The sequence below is a fragment of the Molothrus ater genome, chromosome 3 (assembly GCF_012460135.2).
Source record: "Molothrus ater isolate BHLD 08-10-18 breed brown headed cowbird chromosome 3, BPBGC_Mater_1.1, whole genome shotgun sequence".
Lineage (NCBI taxonomy): Eukaryota > Metazoa > Chordata > Aves > Passeriformes > Icteridae > Molothrus > Molothrus ater.
In genome coordinates, this window is record NC_050480.2 from 67,253,148 (window position 1) to 67,277,022 (window position 23,875).

The 23,875-nt window shown below is 38.6% G+C and overlaps 1 protein-coding gene across 1 annotated transcript in view; it reads left to right on the top strand.

The window, feature by feature from the left end:
* Positions 1-23,875, top strand: part of LAMA4 (laminin subunit alpha 4) — a 97,006-nt gene that overhangs the window by 65,537 nt on the left and 7,594 nt on the right. The window contains exons 18-33 of the mRNA XM_036380289.2: positions 729-868; positions 2,068-2,241; positions 3,273-3,415; positions 3,775-3,937; positions 6,030-6,163; positions 7,326-7,497; positions 9,527-9,658; positions 10,674-10,816; positions 14,363-14,498; positions 15,630-15,767; positions 17,277-17,410; positions 18,641-18,805; positions 19,542-19,695; positions 20,414-20,604; positions 22,126-22,315; positions 23,141-23,296. Of these exons, the coding sequence (XP_036236182.1) occupies positions 729-868; positions 2,068-2,241; positions 3,273-3,415; positions 3,775-3,937; positions 6,030-6,163; positions 7,326-7,497; positions 9,527-9,658; positions 10,674-10,816; positions 14,363-14,498; positions 15,630-15,767; positions 17,277-17,410; positions 18,641-18,805; positions 19,542-19,695; positions 20,414-20,604; positions 22,126-22,315; positions 23,141-23,296 (2,465 nt within the window). The remainder of the gene's footprint in view (positions 1-728; positions 869-2,067; positions 2,242-3,272; positions 3,416-3,774; positions 3,938-6,029; positions 6,164-7,325; positions 7,498-9,526; positions 9,659-10,673; positions 10,817-14,362; positions 14,499-15,629; positions 15,768-17,276; positions 17,411-18,640; positions 18,806-19,541; positions 19,696-20,413; positions 20,605-22,125; positions 22,316-23,140; positions 23,297-23,875) is intronic.

Here is a 23,875-nt window from a genome sequence, read left to right on the forward strand (position 1 = left end):
CAGGCAGGAAAGTTAACAAGGTTACTAATCACAAGGGCTAGGACAGGTACTAAGCACAGTTTAGGTGCACTTGCATCATCATCATCATCCATCATCATCTAAGGCCTTCTATTGCTGTACACCACAGGATGAAATTGGCAGTGTTTCTGTCATGACAGTGGACTGTGAGCCACAAGCAAACACATCTCCTGTGCAGCCACTGCTGCTGTATGGGTGATGAACACTGGGAGGCACACATAGCTGAAAACAGCCTATACATCTCCCTCACAGTGAATTTGAAGAGTTCATGAGCCATAACTCTTGGATGCTGTTCCTAGGTCAGCCTCAGATATCCAATGAGATGCTGAACAAATAATCCTTCTGCTCCAGTTGCCGTAGATGTAAAATTAGGTTTAACATTCATTTGTCTTGAAGGAAGATTAAAAGGTTAAAACCGATAATGTTTTCAGAGTTCCTTGAGGAAAGTATTACAGAGGTATTACCTATGAGTCCTAAGAAAACATAGTGTCCTTTGTGCAAACTTACTTCCAAAACCTTTAGTAGTACCAGATTCTTAGAAATCATTACCCTTTCTGGAATAACTGCATCTCACACATCATAATTATGACTTGATCAGAAAGCAGAAAGAGACAGGTGAGCTAACCTAAGAGGATAGGGTGGAATATTCCTGATACAAAACCAGTCTTTCAAAGAGGAAAAAAAATCTGTCTCTTCTTTTCTAACTGCAGTGAAGAAACTTACAGAAGTTTTCCCTCAACTCCTGGACAAGATGCGCAGAGTAGAACAGAAGGCACCAGCAAACAATATTTCTTCCAGCATTCAGCGAATCAGGGAGTTAATTGCTCAAACCAGGAGTGTAGCAAGCAAGGTAAAACTTTTGGACTTTTGTGACTTTTGGTTACTAGTGCTAATAATCAAATCTTACTGTAACCTCCATTTTCTTGGGCTATGCTAGAAGCACAAACCTGAACACTGTCACCTCCCCAAAACTGGATGAACAAAGCACATTGGAGGTAATTAAAAACTTTACAGTTACTATTTGCAAGCCTTTGACATTATCATAGTATTCATGGTAGACTACTGTTAACTGCAGTAGCAACCTGACAATAAAGATTTGGGCACAATGTATAAGGTGGCCAGAACCACAAAACCTAATTACCTAAAATTTGTAGGCAAATTTCCTACAAAGCTAATTACCATGAGTAATAATTACAGCAATTTAATGTAAGCTTTTCTGAGATGACAGCATTTTTTTTCCTTTCCTTGAATTAATTTTCTGCAGGGTAAGAGAAGCCTTGGCTCACACATATTTAATAGAGAAAAAAAACCACTTTCATTACCATACATAAATAATGAGCGTTTTTTCTCTAACAAGAGAGAGAAAAAGAAAACCAAGGACAAGTATATTTGAATCCATTCAGAGAAATAAAAAATTCAGTGCATTATTGTATGTTCACAGTGCTGGAACACAACTTGGAAAACTCAGTTTGTGTGTTGTACTTGACTGTTCTTTAAAATGTATTTTGTGATTCAGGTATACTGCGTTTAAACTTGAAAACATTAGTTCAGTTATGTTGAAAGCATTTTGAACTAAAATGAACAGTTTTCCAATTTTTTTAGCATCTCATAAATATCACTGTAGATTCAATGATATAACGGGATTACTCATGAGCAGAAAATGGTTGTACTACTTCCAAAGCAAAGAAATAAATTATGGGCAGAAGTTTTATAGCTCTGTAAGAATTTCATTATGTGGCATACATAGTAATGTAGCCCTGATTCAACTAAGCACACATCTATCTCCCACTGAAATGTAATTTACTTTATGAATATGCTTAAACAGAGTTCATTAGGGCCTTTAATCAAGTTTAAGATAACTTTCTTCATAATCTGTGCAGCGTCTTTCAGGAAAGATTGTTACAAACATACAATTTCCATGCCAATATATAGGTGCCAACTCCACTCTTGCAGTAAGCAAGACTGCTGGCACGGTATTGTTACACACTTACCTTAAGTAATGACCCCAGACAACAACACCTGTCTCACTTTGCCCACTTGCAACTGCAGGTCCAAGTCTCTATGATGTTTGAAGGCCAATCAGCTGTTGAAGTCAATCCAAAGATCAATGTGGAAGAACTGAAATCTTTCACTTCCATGAGCTTGTACATAAAGCTCCACAAAGACAACCCACAGCTGGCAGCCTCTCCGGACAGATTCATTTTGTACCTCGGAAACAAGAATGTAAGAGAATAGCCCAGTTAACTTTTATGCATAGATTAAAAAAGAAAAAATTAAATCAGTTTGAAATTTATTTGCCCTCAGTTATTCCTCTCACTTTTTCTTTGTGTTTCAGAACTAAAGGTGTCTATTCTATGACCATCATTGATTTTGTGACAAGCAAAAAGCGAGGGTTCCTGAGACCCCTGTCCTTGAGACTTGTCACCCCAAACAATGAATGATTCTCTCTAAAAAGCAAATTAGACTGCCTGGCAGTGTACTGCTTTGATTGTCACTGCTGTGAGCCACACTTGCTATCTCCTCTGCCAATACTGAGGTGCTCTGAAGCAGTTAATGTCACCTGCCTGGCTTCAGTGAGATATGCTTTAATCAGTTTATGCTGCTGACAGTGTCAATTCCAAATCTCTGAGGTCATAGGCCCACAAGATAGGCAGGCTTCTTTATCTGTGGCTTGTGCTGCTGTTGTACACTCTGTACACTCTCGATCATTACTTTGAAATAGCTGTTCTTTAAACTGTGGTTCTGAAAAGAAAAAAAAAATCACAACTCACAAGCCAGGTATCATTCTGGCAACCTATTACTTGGGAAGGTAAAGAGCCAGGCTTTCATTTTTAAGCTTTCCTAAAAAGAATGTCTACTGAATATAAATCAAGTCAAACGCCTCTTGGCAGAATATTTAATTACAGCATAATACTTAGGCTTTAGACTATTTCCTGCACATGGCACTGCACACTAAATAATGATGAACAGCTTCCCATTGAACATGACTAATTCATGGTCAGCAGAGATCTTGTGACCTTGAATTTACCTCAGTCAAAAATGGATATAAAATAAAATATCAGAGGCTTTTTTTCTGTACAGTTTTATGTGGTGAAAGCAACCAATTAAAGAATGAAGGTTTTGTTTCTATTTAAATAGCTTTTGGTAATATTTAAAGGTGTCATTCAGTTTATCAAAGTGTACCTTTACTTATGTCCTGCATTAAATCTCTTTCAATGTTTTATCTCTAACATCCCTCTCCATTGGTGTTTTAGGCAAAACATTACATTGGTCTTGCAATTAAAAATGACAACCTTGTGTACATTTATAATCTGGGGGGCCAAGATGTGGAGATACCTCTGGATGCCAAGCCAGTCAGCACCTGGCCTTCTTATTTCAGCATCATCAAAATTGAGAGGTAAAGTGATAACGTGTATTTCTCCAAAATCAAACAGTTCATGTTTTCCCAGTTCATGGGAAAAATCAAGCAGAAAAGGCTGTGTCAGAACTGCTGATCAGGAATTTTCAGTCCCTGGTTCTACTCCTACTGAAATAAATGGAAATTCTTCCTGCTTTTGAAGAGCCAAGACCCAAGGGGCCATAGGGAGGAAGAGATAGTGTCGGTAGTCCCTCCCTTTTTTACCTCCTGATTACTAGTCTTCTCTAAGGAAATAAAACCCTTCCTGTTTTCAGTTACCTCCCGAGATGGGGGCTTGTTTGTTCTTTTGTAAGTCTGGCCAACATGAAATTCTCTTCTCTTACAATTCTTTTCTGCAGGATCGGAAGACACGGCAAAATGTTTTTAACTGTGCCCAGTCTTAGCAGCACAGCTGAAGAAAAATTCATCAAAAAGGGAGAAGTCCTTGGTCCTGGCTCCCTTCTTAATTTGGAACCTGAAAATGCTGTTTTCTATGTTGGTGGAGTGCCTCCAGGCTTCAAGGTTGGTCAGATAAATATTCTGTATTCAAAATTAAATAGTACAAACTAACCTTGCTGGACTTCCATTTAAACACAGAAATGGTAGATAGAGAAAAAGCCCTTATCTAGTCATTTATCATCTTAGAACCTATCTTTAGTCATTTATCATCTTAGAATCTATCTTTTAGCCATAGTGTAGAAGTTTTGCCTAGCATATTTTGTCATACAAGTATGATGATCAGGTGTCTGTGAGCTGCTGTTCAGGTTTCCTGGAAAGTACTAAAAGGAAGGCTTGCTAGCTGTTAAATAGCATGCATAAACAAAGGCCTATTAGTCCAACCTTACTTGCAGGCTACCAGTATTTTTCTATGCTAATAAGTTCTTGATACTTAGAATTGCTCTTTTACAACTGTCACAAAAATGTATTGCTAATATTAGGATCTTGTGGGAAAGGAGCAATATAGTCATTTGTCTGAATTTAAATTATCACTGATTTAAATCCAGACTTATAACAGCATGAAAAGTTGCCTGTGCAAAATAAGTCTGAAGACCTGTGTGAGACAGTAGCATCAGTCTATTTCCTAATAGTCAGCATAAATTAGCACCTCACTTACCTGCTTCTGTGAACATACCAGTTCCTCTTTTGGAATTTAATGCTATGAATGATCTTGGCTGTGAAAAGTGCATGGCTCAATAAAAACACACCTAGAAAGACTTTAGAGAATCCTAAATTCTTTAAGCTAACTGTAGTAGGTTCTAAAAAGATCCAAATACTGATCCACAAGCAGCTCTTCTAAAAACATAAAAACAAAGAAAGAGTAACTCAAAATGTATGCATTCCTGAGCTTGTTATGACTACTAGATACATGCTATGGCAGGAGTTTTGGATTACTGAGCCCTGGGTGCAAACTGCCTGGGAATAGGACTGAAGACTGAATATCAGTTTCATACACACATGCACATACAAAAAGTCATCCAGCAAATGAACCCTCCAAGTCTGTTCCAGAGCATAGCAGAGGAAAAAGAAAAGAGGAGAGTGACGTGGAAAGGGAAATAGGAAGAAAAGGATTCATGGTATTATTTGATAGGCATATGGGTCCCTTCACCCTTAGAAAAGGACACCTCACACTTTTATTTATTAACATAGAGTCTGATTTGTTAAAAGCTTTTTGCTTCCCTGTTACATACTTTGCAAATATGAAATGCACCACTTAACCACTAGAACTCCCATGCTTAACATAATTTCAAAGACTAGAAGAAACAAAGAAAAAAAAAAAAAAACATGATCATTTACCAAATGTATCAGTGCTGAAGATAAGAACGTAATTTTCTTTTACAGCTACTTATATTCTGTATTGCTATATTACCATTACTATTGTATCATAAGAAAATGGAAATAATGAGAAGATGAAGAAAAGCTACTTACAGTGATCATATTCTGAAGTACAAGAGGTGTTATTATTATCACACCTGTTCCACAAGGCAAAATATTTTAATGTAAAAAGAATGGTCTAGTTCTGTTAGCTTTATTCTTATATTTTTCCCCTCACCAGTGTGGCTGTTTAAATTCCATTTGCAGTGACCTTTGTTAAAAGACGAAGTCTCCACATCCTGCTAGCTGTTCAAAATAATACCTACTGAGGATTACCCACTGGCACAGATTTTGAATCCCCGTCTCCTGGGTTTAAAGAGCTCTCTCATTTCTCTCTCTTTAATTATGGTATGGAGTTATTTTTCTGGCTGTGAAGAATATCTATGCATTAGATATGAAATATCCACTGCGTTATTCAAAGACATTGAGTAAGCTCTCTTATTTGTCAAATCTTAACCTTTTTCCCTGTTTCCAAGCATGCTCCCATCAAAACCATAGAAGAAGTTTTCGTTTGCAGTTGCCCTACCCGGCCTAATTCTCTCACTGTGAGACCATTTATGTGCTCCCTTTTCACTTACAGCCCAAAGGCCATATCATATGAAGACTATTCTCATCAGCATCAACCTTTTCTTTTGAAAATACAAATCGCACTGGGACAAAACAGATCCCAGGCACAAATGCTCTCACAACACCCAACTAAAGAGGGCCACCCTTCTCCTTTTAACTCTTGTCCTCTGCACAGCTCCCTCCTAGCCTAAACCTACCCGGCTTCATCGGCTGCCTGGAGCTGGCTACCCTGAACGACGATGTGATCAGCCTGTACAACTTCAAGCACGTCTACAACATCGACACCACCACATCGCCACCTTGTGCCAGGTAGGGGACAGTCCCGTCCTCACTCTGCCGCTCCCATTTCCTGCAAGTGTTGGTCCTGACGGCTCATTCCTGCTTCAGATTTAAAAAAATGAAGGTGGTATTGAGTCGCCCCAGAAGGAAGTTGGTGGCTCTTAGCTCCTAATTGCATCGACAAGTTTAATTTTTATTTATTTATAAATCTATGTATGTATGGAAGTTGGACTGCTTATGAATCCTTTTTAGCATGAGATATTCTATGATTTTCTTGCTGTCTCCACTAGCTATCTCATAATCTTGTTTATGTCTTCATAAAGCAAACTGCCACATTATCTGGGGCTTGTTCCAGGCTCCCTCCTTACCCCACTGCTTGCCTTGGACAGAGCTTCTCCTAACTGGAATCACGTTGCTCCAAGCGATGCAGCCACAGCAGTCAGGTCTACTAGGCCAGATAACCTTCAGTGTAGTCCCACCCCCAGCCTGGAAGGCTTACACAAAACTTTCTTCCTTTAAGTGCACTTAAAACCACCACAGATATTCCTTAGATGAGGCTTTCACAAACTGGGAAATGCAGTTCCTAAAGTAGAAGTGAACATCAGCTGCAGCATTCGTTTAGCACAGACACAGCAGGCATTTTGCTCACACTACAGGCAGCAACAGCAGAACCTCTCCCTGGAAAGAAAAGGAGAGTAATTTGCAGCATGCACTGGGAAGAAATGCAGGAAGTGTTGGGATAGGGAAAATAAGCTTCCCACACCATTCCCACAGTGAGCGCAAGCTGCTGCTCTCCAGAACAGAGCATACCAGAGTCAACATAAGTTCTTGGAGAATTCAAATGGATTTCTGCACAAACTGGAAAAGCTCTTAATAGACATATCTGTGCATCCTTATAATGACAAAGTGCTGTGGGCCTATCACTTTTCAAGGATGAGCAAAGAATTTTCCCATCCTCTACATATAGCACAGATAAAAGCCTGATGTAATGATGAAGGAGTTAGATGTACCTAGAGTTACATTCTTTTTCAGGAAAAAAAAAAAAAAAAACAGAAAAAAAATGGCAAGGAACTTCATCAGTCTCCCCGTTGCCAGGCAGAAGCAGAAGTTCAGAACAATTATTTCAATAAAGAATGTAAAGGCATTTAAGTTCCCCTAAATTAAAACCCTTCCCTGCTTGCTTTTTCCATAGAGATAAGTTAGCTTTCACTCAGAGCCGGGCTGTGAGCTATTTCTTTGATGGCTCTGGCTATGCCTTGGCCAGAAACATTGAGAGAAGGGGAAAATTCAGCCAGGTGACTCGATTTGACATCGAAGTTCGAACACCTACAGACAACGGATTGATCCTGCTGATGATTAATGGGGTGAGTACCAAGTCCTGCTAGTACCCTTTATCCATTAGCACCACAAGTTCCCCAGTACCTAGAATATCTTGGAAAATCCAAGATGTTTATGTCCTCACATTTAACTTCTGGGAAGAGGAAATACTTTGTGTTTGTCTGGTGCATGCATACATTAGGAGGAAACTGGAACTTGCTCTGCAAAGGGCTCAGGAAGCCAAAGCCCTGAGTTAGACTCTGCTTTTATCCAGAGACAGTCAGGACTTCAAACTGGTCATATCCTCATGATGATACTTCAAGACAGACTCCAGTTAAGCCCAGTTGTTGTGCCTTTATTTAAATGTGAATGCTCAATCAAAGCTATAGGAAATTTCTGTGAAGTAACTCCCAAAAAGTAGCCACTTTGTGGTAGCTGCCACTTTATAACTGTGCCTCAGGGTGTACTAGAGTTAAATATTTAGGTTACTGAAAATAGAACACAGTCCAAATAAAAAGGCTTGATCCAAATGTCAGGAGCTTTTCTGAAGTGCAAGAGTGATAGAATCTCTGTAAGAGTTTGAGGACATGAAAATATCTTTGGAAGACAAACATGGATTTTTCTTTTTTTGTCTTTGGGCATTCCCACATCAAGCTCAGGATTACAACCTAGAAAAGTCACAGAAAACATTTTTCTATGCAGATGCAATCCACAGACAGACACTTGTGTAGGCACCGACATGTAACATTGCTTTAAGAATTTAGAAAAAAAAAATCCACTCTTAGAAGAGCTACTCTCTCCTTTAGAGTAACTTCCAGAGGAGGGTGGTGGGAAGCAATTTGCTCTGTAGCATAGCATGCTACCACTAACCTTCATTCTTTGGAGGGTTTGACTAAGCAGCTGCTGTTAAAAATTGCAGAGCACTCATTTTTCTTCAAAGCAAAAGCACCTAGACGTTTCTTGAAGATGTATGCATTTTATATTTGCCAGTGGAAACTGCAATCAAGTTGGATATTAGCTGTGGGAGACCTTGCCTGCTCACAAGTACTTTTAGAAAGTCTGTGTAAGGTGGTCCATTATCCAATTCCACAAAGATAGCTCATTAATATTCTTAATGTAATCCTTGTTTCATTTTCAAGTTTATGCTGTTCAGAACAAACCCAAGCTGCAGTTTCATTTAAAAGTGCTAGATTAAAACCTACTCTTATTTCTTTAAGTAGTGACTTCTGAAGGTGCACTCATTTATGTCAAAGAGAGCAGTTCTTAGACTGCAGTAGTGAATTTAGAATTATTGTTCCCATGTTTCCATTAGCCATGAACAGTAGGAGAGAAGAAAAAGCATTGAAAGCATTAACCCAGATGCACATTTGCTGTAAATTTTGTCTCTATTTCTTTATGTTTAGTTTTGGAACAAGACTAATTCTAGGGTGCAGATCTTCATTTCAAGCACTCCCTAAAGATTTTCCAAAGTACAGCTCCTGTTTATAAAATTTAGGTCACCCAGCCACAGAACAGAAACTGAATCATAAAGTAGGAGCAGTCAGGAATTCTAGTAACCAAATACATAGTAAATACACTCCAGCTATTGTTATCATTTCAGTAAATACATCAGTGCTGATCAGGCCTATGAAAAGACAAAATCCTGAGCAATTACAGACATTGTGATGGAACCTCATAATGCAGACATGGCCATATGAGCACAACATTGCTTCCACCAGTATAATATCTTTCATTTAGGGCATGGGGTATTATTTCATCAGTGAATAGGTGTGTTAACATCAGGAATACCTTTCTGGTCGAGGATAGTGACATCACTGTGCTACCAAATACTATTTCTATAAGGAAACAGTTCCAAGTCTTCCAAAAAGCAACACTTATAAAACAATTTTATGTTCATGTGCATATATGAACATATTTTACAAATATAAAAATATAGAAAATGTGTTACACTTTTGCAAATAAAAATTTATTTCCCAGCATGCTTTTCCCAATGTCAATCTTATAACTCTGTTTATAAAATTTTTTTTAATTGCTGCCACACAGTCCTTTTCTGACTGCTGTTTTGTTTTTACACAGAGCATGTTCTTCAGCCTAGAGATGCAGAATGGTTTCTTGTACCTCCGCTATGACTTTGGTTTCAGCAGTGGCCCTGTGCTTCTCGAGGACTCCATGAGGAAGGCTAGGATTAACGATGCTAAATTTCATGAGGTACAGATGTGGTTGCTATCACAGCTGTTTGACCAACTATCCCAGAGGCTCCAAGCAGAAATAATTGCTCCAATGGCCACAAAGGGTGCCAAAGGATGAGGGGCAGGCGGTGATATGGCAGAACAGGCAGAAGAGCAGAGTGCATGCAAGTCCTACCAGTACCGAGCAGAGGAAAGGGAAGGCTGTCCCTGCCTCCTCATAAATCAGTGCTTGTAGACAGATTGTGTGTATTACTAACCAAGGACAGGACCATTCACGTGGGAGAAAGTTTTCCATATGAAATTATATCAAGGACAGTCCTCTAAATCAAATATAAAACTTTCCTCAAGTAAAAGCATGTCATTATGTTAACTTGACCACCTTAGTTGTTATGCTTTGCATTACAAGAATTATGGCATTTCCTATTTCTTTAAAAAGAGAGTTGATTTGATAGCAACATTTATATATGAACAGTGTTTTAGGGACTTTGGCAGATGTAAAATATCCACTTGCATTTAGTTTCAGGGAATTTGCTGTAAGCCAATGCAACTGTGACAGCAGTAAAAATTCCCCCCATAGTGAGTTGCTTCTCCCACCTTTTACTTGATGTCAATTCAAAGTCTGATTCGTGACCAAAACTACAGCTACAGGTCTGTTCATGTTTAAGCAAAGAACAATTTAACTTGTTATGCTTTGACAGTGAAATAACTTTTTAAAAATATGTCTTAATTTTTGGATAAATCAAGAAAGCATTCTGAAGTTTACAGAGCTTCTGTTTGCCACAGTGGAGAATTTGGTACATTTTCTTTATTCTTAGTTGAAATATCCTGAGGATTCAGTTGTCAGAAAAAAAAAAAAGATATCAAAACAAACTTCCTACTAGTAATCATTGTCAGCCTCTCCCAATTTACAAACAAATTCTCTGTTAAATGGGAGGAACTTTTCAAACAGAAGATATAAAGATGCACTCAATTTTGCAAGATCACCATAACAGCTTATAAAAGATTACACTTCTAAGCACATGCTTTTTTTTCAGATTTCTATTATATATCACAATTCCAAGAAGATGATCTTGGTAGTAGACAGAAGACACATAAAAAGTGTGGACAATGAAAGAACAGCAATGCCCTTCACAGACATTTACATTGGAGGAGCACCTGCTGAGATCTTGCACTCCAGGTTGGTTTACAAATGGGATTCAATCAGTATTTTCAATTAACCACCATATGTAAAGTTGTATGGCCTGTCCTTAAGGAGTATAAATGAAACAATTTCTTTGGCATCAACCTCATATAAAACAACCCTTCAGACACTAAGCGTGTCTCAGAACTCTTAAGTATTCAAGACAAGGCTTGATCCAGCACTGTTAAATTTTACTGACACTGGCCCTGTTTTAGAAAGGGTAACAGAAACAGTTGTGTTCTTCAAACAAAAAGGCATTTTCAAAGAACATGTTAGCATATAAAATTGGTATTACTTCTTGCTCAGCAAAAAGTGACCAAGACCTTCTACCAACCACATTTTCAAATCTAAAGCTGATCTTTTTCCCACTAAGCATTTCAGTTCTGATTTGTCTCAGGTTCTCTTTGGATCTAAGTCAGCTGGCTCTGTGTAGGCGTGGGAAGAAAAGGTCTCATTTTCCTATTGTACTATTTGACAGAAATGCAGTTTAATCTCAGTAGACTGTGTAACTCTCATTTCCTGCCACAGGAATCTGCTGGACCCCAGGGTCATGCCCTGAGAGCAGACTGGCTACTCGAAGAAGAGTATTCTCTTGTGATAGGCAGTATTCATTCCCAGGGTCAGACAGCAAGGCCAGAATTTTCAAAATGGCTCCAGCTGCTCTTTCAAGTGTCATAACTGCTAACAGGAATACCCTCCATGTTTTAAAAAAAAAAAAAAAAAAAAAAAAAAAAAGGGAAACATTGAGCAACAGCTTCTGGGACTTAGTGGTAAATCTTATTGACATTTTATTCTTTATTTTGTTGTCAGAATTAACTGCTGACTTGAAAAATAATATATGAGATACAAAGTACTTAATCTTTAAGCTTTTAAGACAGTGACAAACTTCATGTAAAGAAAAATTATGCCTTTAATCTCCTGTAGTTATTTGAACATGCAGGCAAAGTGGTGGGCAAGGGAGAAACAGAGTATAACTTAACTGTCAAATAGTTCTTTACTTTCAAATAGTTCTTTACAAAGGTCTTTTATAAGGGGCTATTAAGATAGTTAGTGGAGTAGAGAGAGAAAATGCTGCAGTGGATTGGAAAGCAGCTGGGAAAGAGAAAATAGGACATAGTAGTAACTTTTCAATTTTCACAGTATAAAAAGTCTACAGCTCATGCTCAAAGGATCTCTCTCAGGGCTGGTATTAAATACATTAATGATCTAGAAAGAAAGTACAGAAGGATGGTGAAAATTACTCTCATTAATCAAGGCTAAAGAACATCAAAAAAGCCCAGAAGGACCTAGAAATCTAGGCAATTGAGCAGCTCAATGGCAGATGAGACTTGCTCACAAATATAGGACAGAAGATGAATCACATGAATTATGCCTGCAGTTTTCCAAGCAGATTGTGGTTATTCTGAAAAACACCTGGAAGGTACTGTCAAAGCAGGAAAAATAGCATCTCAATTAATAGGCAGTATCAGATAAAAAATACCATAGGCATTGTAAAAATATTATCAACTATAATGTTAAAAATATATACAGATATTATTTAAGCAGAGGTGCAACTTTGTCTCTGATATAACTTTCATTCTCTTTACAAGAGTAGACAGCAAAAAGTATGGACCAAACATGGTGGCATCATTCTATTTTTATCAGGAGCATAAGTTAGTAGCAGCAGTAGAGAGAGCAGTACATGATTAGTAGGATACTATCTACTACTGATAATTATGCTTCCTCTTTGCAGACAGACTCACATTTAACTGACTTTGCAGGGCAGCAGTAGCATGGGGAAACTAGCTCTAGTCTTACAGCAATCTAATATTCTTCTTAAGCAGCGTAACTTTCACTCTCTTCAAATGCATCTCTCTCTGTCAATTGCCTTTTTTCTCCAAATAAATGAATCTGGAAGTACTACCATCCATTATTTTGCTCCCACCTCACTCACTGCATAAATCAGAAAGCTAAGGATAGGTAGGAGCACTGGGACCTTAACTGAATTAAGAAATTAACTCAGAAGCCTTTCTTTAAGTGAAAGCCTTTCTTCTATAGCTTGTTTATAGAAAATGTTGCGGCATTTAACAGAAAGGCAGATTTGTCATATACAGCCAGCCTCAGGGTCAATCAGAGTAAAGATTATAGTGGTTAATTGATACCCCACAATTTGGTCCAAATCCCAGTAAGGATGACAGAAGCCCTCCTGATGGTTTTGCCCTCCTGCTGATTTCACTGCAGAGCAAATTAGGCCCCTACAGCACTCCTTCTCTCACTGTGTTTCAGCCATGTACATCTGCACTACTTGCCCTGATGGTCTGGTTTTGCCAATGCAAAAAATTAGGCATTTCCAGACCTCGAATTCTTCTACCATGTTTCCAATATCTGCCTTATAATGGCATAACTCACAGACAGCAAGTGCAGGTAGTAGAGGTCAACAGTATCGTGTCACGTGAGGTGAAGAGTCCCACTGCTAAGCTACATCTTGCTTAAAGGACAAAGACTGCTTCCAGGCAGCCAGGTCAGAACTCTGGTATTTCACACCCACTCCTTCAGTGTATTTGCTCCCAGGTTATCTCCTGGACTGGTACGCAGCAGCTCCCATGTAATTTCCTTGCCCCTATCACAGACTCACTGTGATTTTATGCAAATTACTTCTTCATGCACCTTGAGAATTGTAAGGATAAACTCAATTATAACCAGCCTGTGCTGTAATGTTGTGCTGGTATCTTGGTAAGGTGTGGAGTTGAAAAACTGAGAGTAACGAGTAGGAGCAATTGGGATACACTGCTGTGCTGTCTACCTCAAATCTGACATTAAAAAAAGGTCCTGGAAGCCCACCCACTGCTCTCATTTAAATTATGTAAACCCATACATCACCAAGCATGACCTGACCTCTGTTAGTATTTTTCATAAGAAATAGAGACCCAATTTTTGTCATCTTATTGCAAAAGTCCCATACCTTCCGGGTGATTTCTCATGGGCAGCTCATCACAGCACTGACTCCTTCTTCTTCACAGCACAGCCAACAAACTCCAACAACTCTCCTCAACCAGCTGACCCATTCTTTTGTAGCACTCCTCTTAGTACTGGACACAGCTGTGGCCTGTTAAGGGCAGGCCTGTTCCTAATCTTTGGTGATTAGTACAGCTGCAACTCCTCAGGTGTGAGACTACCTTCTGCACTATCTTTATCTTCTTACATTCTATTCCTCCACACACATTTGCTTGCAAAGGCAAGAATTGAGCTTGCTAGTAAAATCAAGACAGGAAACCTAAATTGGAACTTCTCTTCAAAGCTAAAAAAATTAAGACAAGAATCCATTTATTTTTACTGTAAGTAGTTATAAATACATTATATTTTCTACAATTGGTGCAGCTTGACTTTTCAAAACATAGAATGTGGCTCATTAGCTGTTTTACACAAAGATGCAGGAGTTGGGCACTAGTGAGGCAAATGACTGAAGTTCTTCCAGAACTTTTTTAGAACATCTTGGCAACAAAATCCTGTTCAGAAAAGCAAGAGCTATCTAACTGCAGTTTGTTTGGTATTGTTGTCCAACAGCATTAGTTCACATCTGGCAGGAAGTATCGGCTTTAAAGGCTGCATGAAGGGTTTCCAGTTCCAAAAGAAGGATTTCAACTTGTTGGAAGAACCAGGAACCCTGGGAATCAGCTATGGGTGCCCAGAGGATTCACTGGTAAGCATAACACCATTTGTGACATAACAGCAATTTTGGCAATGGATATAGCTGGCAGCTTGAGTTTTACTCCAAACAATGGAAAGACAGTCTTCCACCAAGCACTCATTGACTAGCAGATGTGGGGAGTTTGTGTGTGTCTGTTAAGTCTGCTGACGTAATACCCAATTTTCATTCTGAACTATAGCACAAGGTATTTCACTTAAAATTCTTCTCATATGTGAAATTGCAATGTGAAAACTCAATCTGAAATAAATTATGTACTGTATTCTGAATGGAAATATTCCAATGTAATTCATTTTTTTCTTAAAGATACGAGAAGAATCATCCTTACGTGCATCCTAATACAGATGTGTGAAATGGAAAAGACAGCAAAAAATTCACCCATCAAATGGGTTCTCCCTTTAAGCCAGATCAGCTCTTCCTCTGTGATACACACACACAAACTGCACCAGCATTAGCTCTGAGAAAATTGCCATTTAGATTCTGGTCCCTTCTATCATTCACCATTTGTCCAGTACAATGCAAGGCTGGCAAATCCAGATAGTGTTTGGGGTCTTCATCCTGTGGCCATGTCTATCAAAAGCCATGCTGCAAACCTGTGAAGAGGAAGGATTGCTTGTAGAACTCATCACACCGCCTCACCCTCTGTCAATGTGGAAGCTCTCTGCAATTTGTCCTGCCTTGGACCTAGCATTGCTCCTGAGACTCAGAGGGTTACAGACCACCATGTCCAATACCCTCCACCCTACCCCAGTACCCAGCACAGCACACAAAGTAGCATGCCACATGTTGGAACTGTGATTCAGTGCCATGCAGCTCAGGGGAATGAACACCTCTGCTTTTCATGCTCTTTAACGTCAGCAGACTTAGGATAGGGCCAAGATCCCACGAAGTTGGGAATAATTTGACTTAGTCTAAAATTGCTACACTTTCTCAAGATTTTCCCATGATGGGAGAGAAAGCCTGTATAAATTAGGGTAAGATATGCAGGAAAAATTTGTTTTTAGAACTGAACTGGCTGCAAATGTTAAAAAAAAAAAAAAAGAAAGAAAAGAAAAAGCCCCATTCTTTGTATTATTGGAATGTTTTTTGTGCTGTACTTCTAATTTCATTTTATTTAATACACAGATGTCCCGCAATGCATATTTCAATGGTGAGAGCTTCATTGCATCAAGCCAAAAAGTGTCCCTCTTTACTGAGTTTGAAGGAGGCTTTAATTTCCGGACCTTGCAGCCCAGTGGGCTGTTGTTTTACTATTCTGAAGGAGTAAGTATCTATTTTTTTTACTGTTTGTTTTATTTTACCTTTTCATTTTTTCCCCAGGAGAATACTAGGGGAATAATACAATTTCTCACTTTATGGTTTCAAGATAAAGCAGTCTGCAATATAGAAGCATTCACTGGTGACCTCATTTTTACAGTTTGCATATGATCTATAGATGAAAACCAGTAATGTGTTGGTGTTATTTTGATGCTGAGAAGAGAACCGGATCATATGCCTAGAATTAACATGCATCTACTTGTGTTCGCTGAAGTCCTCAGGGCAGAAATGCACAGAGCACCTTGCTGTGCTCAGCAGCACTGCAATCCCTATTTGCACCTGCAGGTGCTACCAAAGTACAAATAATATTAAGGACCTGACATTTGCCATCCAGACAATCACCGAGAAGCAAAGTTTGTTTGAATTAGTGGCACGGCATTTTGAGCATTGCTGAGCTGACAGAAATCAGTCACAAAACTGCCTATGTTCCCAGATGGCACTCAGACCTCCATGTGTGACTGGGAAAAGCTACACTTGAGAATGGCTCCTTGCAGCTCTGGGAAGCCAGGCTGCTCTAAATACCCCCTGAGAAGTGTGACCTGGGCAGAAATATGGACTTGCACTCACAAAATGTTGTGTGAGACAAAGCGATCCCAAGATGCTGCAGGCTCAGACTGACATCTGCAGCGAGCATGAGCTCAGATGACAGAACATTTGCAACCACCCCCAAATGTCTGTTCTGCTATGCTTGCCGAATATCATCAGCAGTGCAGCAGAGGAGGCTGCGTGGCACCCATAACCACTTCTAAACTTTCCTGTGTCGCAGCCTGGAGAATTACCTTCAATTGAAATCAGTAACCGTGTCAGTTCCCCACGCCGTTTGCATAAATGAGGCCTCGCACACACCACTTCAGGTTTTTAACTCAACAGCTCTAATCCTGAGGTGCCAAGTGCCCTACTAAACAAGCAGAAGTTCAGCTATTTAGCGCTTGGCAAAGGAGGCAGAATGATTCCTACCAGTGAACAGTGGCAAGGCTTGCTCTAATGGAACTGGGAGTATTCTGCTAGTGGCACAGTGATCCCCTGACCCAGATAGCACATCTTATCTCTGAGATAATTTTGAGTGATTGAACGGGTCTGATCAGAGGGAATTAGAAAAAGAAAAACACGTCTTGGTCTTATGACAGCACGAATCTCGCAGTAGCAGCTGCTCAATACGGTACCAGAAACACGAATGAAATGCAAACATCATACATTTGTGCTACATGGAAGGAGCTCATGTGACAGGTACATGAGACATAATCAGCAGCAGAATTCCCAGAATTCAGACTTTAAAACTGGCAATATAAATTCTAATGATGTCATCTCTTGTTTTGCTTCTCAGAGTATATCTTTTTGCAAATGAAGCACAAATGTGGAACACAGAAGGATAATAAATACAATAGGAAAATTCACAGAACTGTTAATTTTTCTGTGTAATGCTTGCTTATGAAGGTGTTTTTGTCTGTATTTCAGTCAGATGTATTATCCATCTCTATGGAGAGAGGTGCCGTGGTTTTAAATGCAAGTGGAACCAAAATTCAGTCAGCAGACCGAAATTACAATGATGGAAAAACCCATTTCATCATTACTTCTGTCACCCCAGAAAGGTAAAGCTGTACAGCATCTTTTATTCTCTACCTTTAGAGCATAAATATTTCTTGTAAAGCACATTATCATTTAGCACTCACTTTTAAATACTTGAGCGGGGCTTTTTTTAAGTGACTGATTTTAAAATGTGATTGAAAACTGACCAACTCGGGCCTGAGCTCAAGATGATGAGAATTTTTTTTAAAATGCAAATAGTTTTTCTGAAAGCTTAGTCCTTTTTTGTTCTCAGGTAAGAAAACAGTTTAATAACATTTAAGGCTAGCATGAGATTAATTTTTTAACAGGATTGATTCTTTTAATTTGTTAAAACAATTCCCAGTTTACCCTAAAGTAATTGAGGCATCTTCACATAAAGCATTCATCTGGGATGCACACAGTGAAACATGTTAAAAATATTTTTAGCACTGGCAGCCACAAATGTGACTAAATAGAGCAGTAGGGAATAAGTCTCTCACTGTGCTCCTTGTAGCTCTTGAACGCTTTGGTTTATTGGTATGTTTTACTATTGTTCATATGTTTAATTTTTTTTAGAAGGTCACATAATCAAAGAAACTTTCTTTAAGAATCTTATCTATTAGATACAAGTATTCTTACTTTCCTAATGGAAATCAAGGTTTGTACCTATGACTTCTGACATCCAAGAATCACAGTTTGAAAAGCTGAAGGTGTAAAAAGGTGCTTTGGAATAACCTCAGGGATTGTCCTGTCTCCCTGAGTTTGCAAAACAAAATCAATGTCTGATGCTTTAGTATACTTAGTTTCTTATAAAGCCAGAGAATCATTCCTGACTTCTGCAACAATTAGTGGGTTGCAAAATCAGATTAGGTAAAAAGCAGTGTATAAGCTCAAACACCACTGCACTGTGATGAAAGAGAAAGAAAAAGGGATAGGGCCATAAACAATTAGCATGTGCTTGGATCTTATTTTACCCAAAAGGTGGCTCCATCCCTTCATCAGCAACCCCCTAGTCTGTCTTTCTTCACTGTACAATTTTGGACTTCACAATTAACTGCAGGGTAATATTAAATCCATAGGCCTGTGTACACAGTTTTGCCAATGCACTGATGCACTGCCCTGCACAGCTGAAATCAAGGTCCTCTCATGCCTCTGAGCAGTAGCGCTGAGTGTGTATGCACTGAGTGGAGCTGTTTCGGGTGCACTGTGCTGTCTGACCACTGGCACCAACGTTTCCAAAGCTAGCCTGCAAAATGGATGCTTTGCCTTTGCAGGTATGAGCTGACTGTTGATGACAAGAAACAGAGCAAGAAGAACCCAGCAAAGGACAGAGCAGGGAAAAGCCCAGACAGCATCAAGAAGTTTTATTTTGGTGGCTCTCCCCTCAGAACACAGCAAGCCAACTTCACTGGCTGCATAAGCAATGCCTACTTCACTAGGTGAGTAACATCCTCCCAAACACATTAACAGGCAGTCACTGCCCTGCCTGACAGCTTGAATAGTAGCTCATGAAAAGTGATTTATTGTCACAATAAAAATTCCTCTCTCATTTTGTGAGGCTAGACAGCATGTGTGAATAAGATTCTTACCTTATTTGCCATGGAATCTGTTGGCACAGATCTGTTAGGTTAAGATATTGTTAAGGTGGGAATAACTTGATGAAATAAGCTTTCAGTACTGCACCTGCTAATGCTGCTGGTGCAATGAATAATTTGCATAGCTGTAATTTACATTTATATTATGTAGCTCTCAGGTTTGCCTTTGAAACAAAATTGTATTAAGACATCTTGCAGAAGCTGGGGAGGTTAGGACTTTGGTCATGTAAAAATGATCAGAATGTGTTGATCTTTACGATATGTTCTTATATAGATTTTAAAGTTGAATTTGATGCTGCAGATTGACATTCTCTGTTTATGCCAGCATATATACAACACGCAGATGTAGTATGGGTTGTCCTCATTACCCATACATTGACTGATCAATCTGTACTTTCATCCATGGTCCAAGAATGCACCATTCAAATATAATTTAAATATAATTTAATATAACATTTAAATATAGTTTAAACCCATTCAAGTATAATCTGAACTATAAATGTAAAATTCTGAGATTTTTATGCAGACAATTCTAACACTTGAGAAAAAAAGCTGTTTTTGTCATCTCTTTGAAACACAGGTTGGATCAAGAGGTTGAAGTGGAGGATTTCCAGAAGTACTCTGAGAAAGTTCAGGCATCTTTGTATGGATGCCCTGTTGAATCTCCTCCAGTTGCTCTTCTCCATAAGAAAGGAAAAAATTCATCAAAAGCCAAAGGAAACCGTAATAAAAAGGTCTGCTACAAATTGCTCCACTACCACTCTAGAGTTTTCCAAAATTCTCCAAATTATGGATCTAAAATGCACAAAGACAATGTCCCATATATGAACAGGATCCTGTTCCTTTACATATTCCATCACTGGAAATGATTGCCCTGACACAATCTATCTGGCCTATACTTGCGTCTTTCTCTTTTGCTAGAATTATAAAATAAAATACCTGACCTCTTCAAAACAGTACTTCAGAAACAAGCCTTTCTGATTTCTTCTGTATTCTAAAGGCAAAAACCTTGCTTCTGTTCTCATCTGCTGCTGTATGGCTCTCTACTGGGTACAATTAGTACATATTAATATAAATGGGGAAAAACCTTCCTCCAGCATGCGGAATTTTTAGTCTAAGCATATCCTCTCATGCCTATAATATAGCTGGTATCACCAAAAGCAGAGAGAAAAAGATTTAATTAGGAAAACTGCAAAAAAATTAATTGTAATAACGTAAGCTACACAAGTATTTTGTTCTGTCTTGTTCTGCCTTGTTCTGTCTTGTTTCTGCCTTGTTCTGTCCTAAATCAGCATTTACAGAAGATCTGTTCAAGGAAAATTTGACTCGGAAACAATCCTGGTATTTATGTAGTGAAACGATATATTACTAGTTTATATATAAATTATACTGTTATTTTATTATGTCCAATCTTAGCTAAAAATTCTGGTTAATAGTTCTTTTTCTATGAAGGTGGGAAGAGATAAAGACAAGATTGCACAGCCTTCATCTGGCCTCAAAAAGCTGTATCAAGTGAATTTGCAAAAAGAGCCTCAGTGCCACTTGCCCATGAATCCCAAGGCAACTGAACATGCCTATCAATTTGGAGGAACAGCAAACAGCCGGCAAGAATTTGATCACATACCAAAGGATTTCAGTCAAAGGTAAAGTGACTTTAGAAATAAAAATGAAATATGCTTGGCAGGAGAAATATGTATTTCAATTTTTTTTTTTTTTTTTTTTTAAGGGACACATTTCTACTGTTACCCTGGCTTTGTTCCTTTATATCTGAGGCTAAATTTTGTGTTGAGCCTGTTGTTAGGTTATATTAAAAGGTGCTTCAGTTGAGTAAGAGAAAAACATAGATGGTGCTTCCACTTACATCCTTCTTATGGAAGCTTCATCTGTATTGAATATTAACAAAATGTGTCTCCTTGCCTGTTTGTGTGAAGCTTTTGAGGATGTTAGTTCTATACAAGCAATGCACAATAATCAGTCTCTTTACACAAGAAGTAAAGGCATTAAAGCAGAAAGGAAGCAGTAACATGCTGAGTGGACTCTGTCAGTCATTTAATCTTCATAGTGCAGTAAGACACAAAGCTATGAAAACCTGGTCCAATTCAAGCCATAATAGAAATCTAAGTAATAATGAGTCCAGATACTGTTGAAATTTAATATTCATGTTCCCACAAAATATCTCATGCAATATTCAAAATCCAATAAGGATTTTGGTTTAATACTTTCCATTAAAGACTATAAATTCAACAACACAGCACTTCCTGGAAGCATACCAGACCACTAACTCAGAAAAAAAGAGTGCTCTTTCCTGATTTAAATTAGAAAGCCATTATGTTCATTTTAATTCAATGCATTTAACTTAGGGCAGTTCTGATGGCACCCATATGAAGGCAAACCCAAACTCTAATACCTTCATCCCACCTTCATTCCTAAAACATATATTTATTGCCAAATTTTATTAAAGCTTCATTTTTGTAATGTTCATTTTTAAAAAGTAATGAGTTGTGTCATTTTAAAACAATATTGGCAAGGGACTGAGTGTCTGTGGAATGTACACACACAGGCCATTAGGAATGTAAAGATGCTTTAGACAATATGAAGAATGGAAACTAGGGTTAAACCTGACATCAGAAAAAGGAGGAATCAGTTCTGGCACTGTCCTACACCAATACAGCTTTGCCATGCTTTAGACCATAAGTAATAATAGCAATCACTCAAGAAATTTTCACTGTGACAGTGTCAAACCAACAATGGTACGACTTCCTAAGCTGTCCTGGACTTCACAAGGAACTACAAGGAAGGAGAAGCTTCGATCGAGTCTGGAATAATATTAAACATCAGGCCTCCATGACATCACACTTAAAAATTCCCCCAGCCGTGCTGTTTAACATAAAAGGAAATGTACTGTCAGATTTTGGTGGTCTGCATTGAACTTACTCACTCCAGAGGTTTTAATTTTTGAAAAAATGTTCTTCACCAGGCAGCTTTTTCTCCAGCTTTGACTTCTGCTCAAAACACCAGCACAGAATGTTTATTAGAAACACTACTTCCATAAAGCATATGAATATCTTTTGGATGAAAGGAAAATCTCAGTCTTCCTCTGCCTGATGTTTGATTTAAATCAAAAGTATCTGCTTTAACATTAATATTGTGTTTTTATGTGCCAGAGCTCAGTTCTCTATCAGTCTGAAAACTCACTCATCTCATGGAATGATTTGCTACGTTTCGGATCAAAAAGAGACCAACTTCCTGGCCCTTTTCGTAGCTCATGGCCGACTCATTTTTATGTTTAATGCCGGTTACCAGAAGATAAGGATTAAGAGCCAAGAGAAATACAATGATGGTCTGTGGCACAATGTAAGTAAAAGCAAGCAATCATGATGGCACATGCTGTCAAGGCTGCATTTTTCATGTACCAGCTCAGGGAGTTTTCATTCATGTATTCATAAACATGCCTATATGTTGAGAAACTTCCATAAATATTTTTAGATCTTCCACGCAGCATTTTATTAAGTCATTAACTAGGGACAGGAAAGTGAGTCAGTTATAAAAATTCAGCAACTCCCAACACCAACAGCTGAACAGAAACGAAGGAAGCAAGCAGAGCAGTAAGGCAATTAAGAGTTAAATGAGTTATTAAAGGAAAGACTAGAATAATTTTGTTCAGCAAATGTCTTTGAAGTGCCTAAGAAAGGAGCACAGCTGTCTTAGGCTGCCTCAGTAGTCTATGAAAATAAAAAGACAATTTTAGGAGTCAAGGTGAATTTCCCTCTGTAGGTATCTCTCTCTCCTCATTAACTACAGAGAAAGTCTACAGCTACTAAACTACTGACTTGGGCATTTAAGTGTTTCAAGCAGGTTGGATGAATCCATACCATAAAACTAATGATGACTGTGAAAATGCTAACAGTGATAGGTAGATCTCAGTAGACCTTATGACACCTTAGTTACCTCTGCCTTGTACACCAAAATGTAAGAAAGGCAGCAGTTTTACTATCTAGCCTTCATATGAATGTGAAAAATGAGGGTTGTCCAACAAAGAATTCTGGCAGTTAGCAAAACAGGCTTGTAGAGCATCGCTCATGCACTTTTCTTCCCAAATGTCTCATCTTCTTCTCATGCACAGTAGTGATCCCTTAACAGATGGAAGTAATCTTCCACATTTTTTTCTTCCCTTCCTAGGTGATATTTATTAGAGGCAAAAATATTGGTCGCTTGATAATCGATGGTCTCAGAGTACTAGAAGAATCTTTTGATGGGAATGTCAATAGTTGGCAAGTCACTGAACCACTCTATATTGGAGGTGTAGCTCCCGGAAAAGCTGTAAAAAACATCCAGGTAAAGCAGATCTCCATGTACAGACCCCATTCCTCTGTATAAGTTAAAACAAAAGCTAACTATAGGGATGAGATCAGACAAAATCTGATTAAGATCTTGGCCCTCATCCTGCTAAGGAGCAGACAGCTCAGCTCATGTATAGAGCATTCCACTGGGCTGGGCTGGTGGTAGCTGGGTAAGGCTTCCACAGCCTTGCAGCAGCAGCTAGGAAACCAATGGTCCATAAGGAACAGAAAAATCCTAGTGACATCCAAAATTAGATGAGAGGTCTGAGATACAGAATGAGTTTTGGAGACATTTTGATGTTCTCACCGTACCTCTGTTTTAAGACAATACCTAGAGGTCAGGATTCTGTTCTACAGCTCAGTACTGAAGTATACGGAAAGGAGTGTTGAACCAACAATGAACATAATATTATCTTTCAAGGTAATCTGTAGTGTTATATGCCTAACAAGATTGATAAACTACTCTGAAAAAGTAGACCCATCTTGCCTTGAGGCTATGAGGTATATGTATAGCACTGCCTTGCCCTACTTGTGTTTTTTTTCTCACAGTTCAGAGGACTGAGAAAAACACAAG